The 9097-nt window shown below is 48.8% G+C and overlaps 1 protein-coding gene across 1 annotated transcript in view; it reads right to left on the bottom strand.

The window, feature by feature from the left end:
• The window catches only part of LOC107114770 (GMP reductase 1), a 35574-nt gene extending 27102 nt beyond the window's left edge, over positions 1-8472 (bottom strand). Inside the window, exons 1-2 of the mRNA XM_015416360.1 lie at positions 8214-8472; positions 1358-1477 (exon numbers count right to left, since the gene is read on the bottom strand). Of these exons, the coding sequence (XP_015271846.1) occupies positions 1358-1477; positions 8214-8300 (207 nt within the window). The 5' untranslated portion in view covers positions 8301-8472. The remainder of the gene's footprint in view (positions 1-1357; positions 1478-8213) is intronic.
• Between the last annotated feature and the right edge of the window lie 625 nt (positions 8473-9097).

Raw genomic sequence — 9097 nt, 5'->3', positions numbered from 1 at the left:
GAGGGAGGGAGGGGAAGGAGAGTGGATTTATACCCCGCCCTTCACTACCAGAAGGACTCTCAGAGCGGCTTACAAACTCCTTTCCCTTCCCCTCCCCACAACAGACACCCTGTGAGGTAGGTGGGGCTGAGAGAGCTCTTGAAAGAACTGCTCTTGGGAGAACTTGTGACTGACCCAAGGTCACACCAGCAGCTGCATGTGGAGGAGTGGGGAATCAAACCCGGTTCTCCCAGATTAGAGTCCGTGCTCCTAACCACGACACCGAGCTGGCTCTCCCAGGATGAGAGGGCCATGGGGCAAACCCAGCAGGAAGTACCACCATAGTTCCGGGGCAACCCCACCCCCCAAGGGCTGGCTGAGCGCTGGCTCAATAGTTCCACTAAGTCCCCCTGGAGGGGCAGCCCGAGCCAACCCTGTGGGGACCCCCCCAAGGTGGAGGAGGCAGCTACAGTCCCTGCCACAGCGCCACGTACAGACCTCGATGGCCCACTTGCTCTGTGTTGTGGCTGCAGGACATTATGTGTCACTGTCTTTGTGTCACTTTGGACTCTCTTAGAGATGTAAAATTTCCGGAAATTTTGAAGCTTGGAAAAAATACCGTTTTTTTTCCGGGGAAAAACGGAAATTTTTGGAAAAATTGAAAAAATGCTACATTAGCATTTCTTTTGTCTTTTCTAGATTGAAAGTCATTCTGTTACTTTAGGAACAGAAAATATGACTATGGACATTTTTACTGGGCATGAAATTATCACAACTAGCATAGTAAAAATATAGTGTATCCAAACAATTATTACAAACGGAATACCCACCCACATGCAAAAACAAAACTGAAACTTTTTTATTTCCTTCTGACAATCGCACCTCCTAAAGGAAGAAATGCATCTTGACGTCAGGAAAAAAACGGGGGGGAAACAGTTTTCCCCCGAATTTTTCCGGGTTTTTTCCGGGCCTTCACATCTCTAGACTCTCTGCCGACTGCCATCCAACAGGAAGAAAGGCTAAGGTGGACTCCATTTGCAGTACAAGACCCCCACCAAGAGCCGCAGCGACGAGTGTGTTTTCAGCCGCCCTTCTGTGGGTTTGCCAGCTCCCTTGTTCTAACCGAGCTCCTGCACTGACTGGCTGTCGTGGCCCCGCCCTGCTCTGTGATTGGTGGTTTGCGGTGGGGTTCCTGTGGACTCCGTTATGTATGTTCGCCCCGCAGAATGGACACAGGATACCGACCGGCAGTGCCTGAGCCCCACCACCGTTGATGATGCGCTGGCATTGGGAGGACTGGGCCGTTCACAGTAAGGGGAATACTTTTTAAATCCCGCAGATTATATTTTTCATCCAGAAGAGAATGAAAAGCACTCACCTTAGTCATAACCTGTGCCATTTCAAAAGTGCCCACGGAATCCATGTTTGCCACTATAACAGGAATCCCTGTGTACGTCTGCTTGGAGTTACGGAATGTGAAGGTACGCAAAAGATCTACCTGTAAAAAAAAGGGGGGGGGTGAATATTTCAACCAGTACTCTGAGCTACCAAAATATTATATGCTGTTCAACAACAAAACCAAACTTCATTACATATAAATTTAAGTTACAAGGATAGGAAAATGTTAAACAGAGCCAGGTTGGTGTAGTGGTTAAGAGCAGCAGACCCTAGTCTGGAAAACTGTGTTTGATTCCTCACTCCTTCACATGCTGCCAGCTGGGTGACCTTGGGTCAGTCACAAGTTCTGTCAGAGCTGTTCTCTCAAGAGCAGGTCTCTCAGAGCTCTCTCAGCCCCACCTACCTCACAGGGTGTTTGTTGTGGGGAGAGGAAGGGAAGGAGGTTGTAAGCTGTTCTGAGACTCCTTTGGGTAGTGAAGGGCAGGGCAGGGCTATTTTGGGGCAGGAACGCACAGGAACGGAGTTCTGTCTGGCTTCAGAGTTGGCCACGCCCACTACAGCCAAAACCTCTGCATGTGTGGCTACAGAGGGAAGGCCTGGAGAGTGACCCCCCCCAATCGACTTCAAGGTGGGCGGGCCGGGGGGGGTCCTGGAAGGATCAGGGAGGCATTTAAATGTCTCCCTGTGCCTTCCCCAGCCTGTCCAAGGGCCGGCTTGCCTGGGCTCCCCACAGCCGCGGGGCACCCGGGCAACCCAAGGGAAGGCACGGGGGTTGTGGCCTAATATGCTAATGAGCTGCACTGACAGGGTGTGGCTTGATATGCTAATGAGGTTCTGCTGTTGGGTGTGGCCTATCATGCTAATGAGTTCCTGCTGGGTTTTTTCTACAAAAAAAGCCCTGGGGCAGGGTATAAATCCAACTCTTCTTCTGTTAACCAATGGAAAACTGAACAATTCTTGAACAAACAACTGACAAATATAAGACTGATTCTGTACAGACTTCATTACAAGGAGGACTGGAGTCCAATGTCTTCTTGTGCCTGCCCGGTTTTTTTAGCCTCTAAAAGTCGGCTCTAGCCTTATCCTCCCAACACAGGAACCAAAAGAAAGATAGAAGCAGTAAAGGGGAACACAGCCAGCAAAGTAGCGTTTGTATTTGCTCAGCAAATTGTGGTTGCAAACCAGAATCAAACTGTGGTTTGCAAAATCCCAGTTTACAGTTTACCAGTTTGGGTGAAATGGCAAACCACTAGTTGAAGAAGAAGGGTAGGTTTTTATACCCTGCTCTTCTCTTCCCTAAGGAATCATAAAGTGGCTTACAATCGCCTTCCCTTCCTCTCCCCACAACAGGCACCTTGTGAGGCACCGTGGGGCTGAGAGAGTCCTGAGAGAACTGTGACTGGCCCAAGGTCACCCAGCAGGCCTCATGTGGAGGAGGAGTGGGGAATCAAACCTGTTTCTCCAGATTAGAGTCTGCCACTCTTAATCTGCAAGCTCTCACCACACTGCCAAGAACCAGCCCATATAACTAATTTGCTGTCAGTGCAGTACATGCTGTTCTGCAGTTCTACTGAAAGGCGGGCAGACGTTAGAGACAAACTTCAAGTCGTAAGGAGGAGCGATACCTCCGTGACACTAAGCTGTCCGTTCTATAGAATGCTACTGGCCAGAAATACTAGATTCCCTGTTTATTTCCTATACAGTGGTCATGTTTTAAGATGATAATCCTTTTTTTAAAATTAGTGTCCCCTTAAAAGAAATGGTGTCTCAGAAAATAAGGGAGGCCTGTTAACATGTATTCCATTTTACATTTAAATAAACATTACATTCTACTTATACTGAGAAGAGTTAAAGGTCATCTGCATTTATAACTTTGAAGCTGAAAAATTATTAGAAAGTTTCTTTTCCAACAGTTATTTTTAATTATTTGCAGATCAAGTTAAACGCTTGCCATGGCCAAAGTTTTTTACATGAATTAACACAGAGAAATCATCAATAGCTGGCATTAGTTTTCCCCCATAGAAGAAGCACACTTATAAAAGGTAAGGGACTTAATTGATCTATGCTAACTTTTCCTGTTTCGTTTTACTTGAACTCTCTGGCCAAATCCCTGCACTTCTCTCAGCTTCTTAGTATCATGCGTGAAAACTTCACTAAACCACACAGGGAACCAGCAAGCCCTCAATATAAAAGGTTCAGCTTTATTCCAGAACTAAACATGATATAAAGATTTGGTTCAATTATGATAGTACATGTTTAATAGCTTAACACAATTACTGCCTTTAGTACTATTGTCTTAGTTCTAGAGTCTTTTCTTGCGTTTCTTCGTTTTCAGGAGTTTGGGAGCAGCCTTTCCTTTCTCCAGTTTCGATTATTCTGATGACGAGGAATTTTAGCTTGTTGAATCCTGTGAGTAGGATTCTTCTTCTTCCTCCCCATCTGGTTTTAAGTTCTTTTCCTTCTGCTTCTTTTTTATATTAAACATTTGATCCATAAATTTTTCCGCTTTTGGAACAGAGTCTATTTTATATTTTTTGCCCTGGTAGTTGAAGCTCAGCCCTTCCGGGAATAACCATCTGTATGGTATTCCCTTTTTTTGCAGAGTGAGAGTGAACATCCTGTAGTGTTTCCTCCGTTTTTTAACTTCAAAGGGGATGTCTTTCAAAAATTTTATGTCTTCATTGTTGATTTTTAAGGTTTTTCCCATTGTTGACTTTAACACCAGTTCTCTGGTAGATCGTTTCGTGAATTTTAGGTAGCTTTCCCCTGGGAGTTTGTTTTTCTTTATAAAGTCCGGATAAGTCCTATAAGCCACATCCATCTCTTTAATTAAATCTTCGTGTTTATAATCCATTAATGGGGCCAAGGCAACCGCCAAAAGTTCTTTTAAATCCTCGTTCTTCTCTTCAGGGATCCCATTGAAACCTAGAACGTATATGGATCTTTCCAGCTGGAGCAGTATTAGTTGCGTTTTATCAGAGGATCTCTCCATCTCTGCTTCATCCACTCTTTTGTTAATGCTCTCAGTCTGTTTTTCCATCTTTTTCAACGTTTTCTCAGTTGCTGAGGTTCTTTTATCCATTTGATTCAATTGTTTTTGGACATTGTCCAGCTTAGTGTTAAGGTTAGTCATCTGATCCATTAGGGGGCGCAGTGCATTTGCTAACAGTGAAGAAAAGTCTGTAGTTACTTCCTGGTACTGGGAGGGAGTCGTTGGTATGTTATTTTCGGTCACCAGTTTTTTCTCCGGCGCCCTCCGTCCTCTCCCAGCCATAATATCAACAAGAAGTAAGTTTTCCAAAACAAGAAAAGTGATGCGATTTAGTCCCGCTTTGTATACTTTAGCAGTTTTTGCATTCTCGTAACTTCTTATGCGCTTCTTTTAGCTCAAAGTCTTTTTATTTCCAATTTAAAACCGTTTTTAAATTTTACTCAAAAGAAGGGGGAGGTGCTTGAATTCCTCTCCCCCAGCGCTTCAAACTTAGGCGCTTCCAATTACTACCAAGGTTCAGTTTGCTTTTTTCACCTGAGCTTTGCTTAACTCACAGTTTGGAGCCTTGGAGATCTTTTGGAAGCACTTTTAGAAGTTTGATCGTGATCGCTTGCTCTGGCAGTCGTCTCTGGGTGCCATACTGGCTCCGTGGCGACGGTACCTTTCGGGGAAGAAGATGAGCTTCAATTCCTTGGCCGTCGCCTTGGAAGAGGTTCTCCTCAGCTCCCCAGGCTGGGGGTCTCCTACAGAGATCCCGGGGAGATCCGGGACGAACTTGGACCCCTCCCGTCAGCCGGGTCTCGGCGCGTCTCCATCAGAGCGAGATGGGATGCGTCCAAGCGGCGAAAAGCTTAAACCGGAAATCATATTTATTTATTTTATCAGATTTGTACTCCACCACTCCCTCAGCAAGTGAGGCTCGGGCTGGTTTACAACAAGTAGAATACGATTCAATATACAATATTAAAACCAACAAGAATAATAAGCCCCCTGTAGGGGTCAGTCACCAGAGGTCACCATGACTTCCAGGTGCTCTCTCACATACACACACATTAAAAATACAAAATAAAAGAATAATAAATATATAACATAACACGATTTAAAATCAACAATAGAAGAAAAGGAGGGGGAGGGGGAGGAGTAGGAGGAGGAGGAGGAGATTGGATTTATACCCCACCCTTCACTTGGAGTCTCAGAGCGGCTTACAAACTCCTTTCCCTTCCCCTCCCCACAACAGACACCCTGTGAGGTGGGTGGGGCTGAAAGAACTCTGACACAAACTGCTCTTTCAGGAACAGCTGTGCCAGAGCTTGTGACTGACCCAAGATCACATCAGCAGGTGCAAGTGGAGGAGTGGGGAATCAAACCCAGCTCTCCCAGATTAGAGTCCGCACACTTAACCACTACACCAAACTCCTATTTAAAAACATAGCGGCATCCAACAACCCAAAAGAAAAATGATCCAATGGAAACAAGAATTGTAAGGCACAGATTCTGAAGTCTATGTGCGTAGGACTGCAATTCTACTTGCATGTAACTGGTACTTCATCCATTCAAGTATTTGCCATCATTAGTGGGAGCAGCAGATAGACCTGGCTTCCACTGTTAAAATATGTACATTTCAAATATGGCACATATTTGCATTTGAGGTGTACATGTTTTTATGAAGATGCTTTAAAAATACATTTGAGCCCCAAATCCTAACGAACTCTAAGGAGTTTCTAACGAAAGCCAAGGTGTTTTGGATCAAGCTTTAATGTAAAGCAAGCTTTACAATAAAACATTTAATCACAAGTAGTTTAGCCCTTAACCATGCAGTGCAGAGGAGGCCCCATGCTTTGAGACTGTTTCTTATGCTTTTGAGCATGGTTCCCAAGGTGACAAGCAAGTCATAAGTCAAAGTAAGCCTGTTGGGTTACAGGAAAATAAAGAATCTCACGGTGCTTACTTGAGAATAATTCAACAGAGAATAATGGCTGTCAGCCAATCAGGGAATACATGTCATATAGCCTACAGCCACTGGGCAACAGTTGTGATATGAGTATGCACACAGTTTGGCCACAACCAACCAGACTGCAGATATTTGCACAACAAAATGGGGTGGTGGTGGGGAGATCTGCACTTTAACATACCCGACAACCAGTGTTCCCTCTAAGCTGAGTTAGTGTGAGCTAGCTCACAGTTTTTTAGCCTCCAGCTCACACATTTTTGTCTTAGCTCAGGAAGAATGGCTCCAGAGCAAACTAATTTATGCAGTAGCCAAATCGCTCGCTCACAACTTTAATGCCAGGAGCTCACAAAGTAGAATTTCTGCTCACAAGACTCTACCACTTAGCGGGAACATTGCCGACAACCAAACTCTCTTCCAATTTGTGACCAGCAGGAAGGTGCGTGTACTTATGAACTCTTCATCTGCATGTATGATCTCTCCAAGTTCCCAAAGTAATGACATGACTGAAAGCTCCAGAGCTACCAACTCATAATAAAGCGGCCCCTACTAACAAAAAAGAGGAGGGTTTTCTTAGTTGGCTGCCATTTCACAAAACTGAGTTCGTTTCTCTCCCCCCTCCCCTTCAGTTTGTTTTGTGTACACCTGCCCCCACTTGGCCTTCTGGTCCTCACAAAACCGGATCTCTTCTCCTGTCCCCTCCCTGCCTTCCTCAGGACAATCTCAGGCCCTGGTTTGTAATTTGAACCACCGAGGAACACACATACACACACACACATATATACCCTTCCCAGCCCATGCATGACCCCAAAGCAACGTGTCACACGCCATTTGTTTACCCACACCCCTAGTAACAATCCCAAACTCTGCCATCTTGCCCCATTCCTTCCTGGCTGCTTGCAAAAATAAATGCACCTGCGGGGAGGGGGGGGGGACGGGAGCAGAGTAAACTGTCTCTAGGCCAAAGGGAAGCGACCCCTGGAGAATTCTGCAAAAGGCACACATGCAAAACTGCTGCAGGCTCCTTCCTAGGTAGGGATGCCAGCCTCCAGGTGGGGCCTGGGGATCCCCCGGAATTACAGCTCATGTCCAGTCTACAGAGATCAGTTCCTCTGGTAGAGTTGCCAAGTCTGGATTGGGAAATACCTGGAGATTTGGGGGGGGGGCGGGGGAAGGAGGGGTTTGGGGAGGGGACAGAGCTCAGTGGGACAGAGTGCACCCTCCATAGAGCACACCCTCCCAGGCAGCCATTTTCTCCAGGGAAATTACCTTTGCTGGCTCTAATTCCAGGAAATAATCAGGCCCCACCTGGAGTCTGGCAACCCCCTGAAGAAAAAAAATGGATGCTTTGGAGGATGGACGCTGTGGCGCTGTGCCCCCACCAGTGCCGGATTTACGCATAAGCTAAATGAGCTACAGCTTAGGGCCTCGCAATCTGCTGGGGCCTCGAATAAAAACACTATACAAAAAATGATTTCAAATATTAAAGAGGCGTATCTATTTTAAATTTTCTCTGAGACCAGCTGATGTGATTTGAAACAGTAGGGGGGCCTCTGGGTTTTGTATAGCTTAGGGCCTCGGCAAGTCTAAATCCGGCCCTGGCCCCCACTGAGGTCTCTGCCCTCCCCAGATCTCCAGGGGTTTCCCAATCTGGATCTGGCAACCCGACACAAAACACCCCGTCCCCCACTGGTGGCAGACCTCGGAGTTGAGGAAGGGAAAGATCTGGGCGGCTGTCCCGGTTTTCAAGTCGAGGTTAAGGGGGGGGAAAGGCCAGAATGATGAGACGAGACAAGTCAAGTCGAGAGAGCGAGAGAGGAGAGGTGAGACCCGGAGTGCGAAGCAAGGGGAGGGGGGGGGAGCAAGGAGGCATGCTGGCTCGGCGGTCGCCCCCACCTCGGCTCGGCTCTTAAGGCTGCTTCGCTTGGGCCGAAGCAAGACATCCTTAAAGTCCAGCTTGAGATCTGCATCGACGCGGGGCATCTCGCCGGCCCTGGGTGAGGCCGGAGCCGGGCTGCCCGCGCTGCTCCTCGGCGCCTCCGCTGCCGGCTTCCTTGCAGCCGCCGCCGCCGCCGCCGCCGCGTGCTTTTCGGGTCGGGGTGGCTTTTGCAGGCTGCAAGTCCGCGCGGGGGGCGCAGAGGCCACCCAAGCCTGTTCCCTCTTTGGGAAAGGGGGCGGGCGGGCGGGCGGGGTGCGCCAGCGGGTCGGCCGCTCCCGTGCAAAAAAGGGAACGCGGGGTGGGTGGAGAAGGCGGGCGAAGCGGCGGCTCTGACGGCTGCCTGCGCGCCACTACAGCACTGCAGCTCCGCAGGGGCTGCCGCCGCCGCCGCAGGAGAGAGCAAGCAGCCCGCCCGCCCTGGCTGAGCCTGCCACCGGCCGAGAGGAGGTGGGCCTGGCCGGCGGGAGGAAGAGAGCCGGTGCCAGACGGCGCCAGCGGAGCCGGGCCGGAGCGGGGCGAAGGAAGGGCGCGCCAAGGGCACAGAGAGAGAGAGGCCGGAGGAAGCCGCGACCGTGTCGCAGCGCAACGGCACCCGGGCGCGCACCGCTCGGTGGCTCTGCGCTAATGCAGGCGCCCAGCCCGCCGCTCTCGGAGCTCGGGTTGCCAGTGCCAGCCTGGGGGTCGCCGGGAGACTGCTCTGTGTGTGTGTGTGTGTGTGTGTGTGTCAGTGCTTTATGGGGAGGGGTTTTCCCACCTAATCTGTGGGGCATACCCTCGAGTTTGCCATCTGAAGCTGCCATGTTCGCCAGGGAAACCGGTCTCTGTACCAGGGAGACCGGTT

This window comes from Gekko japonicus, unplaced genomic scaffold, assembly GCF_001447785.1.
Source record: "Gekko japonicus isolate JY-2015 unplaced genomic scaffold, Gekko_japonicus_V1.1 scaffold1235, whole genome shotgun sequence".
NCBI lineage: Eukaryota > Metazoa > Chordata > Lepidosauria > Squamata > Gekkonidae > Gekko > Gekko japonicus.
This window is presented reverse-complemented; position numbering and strand designations above follow the sequence as displayed.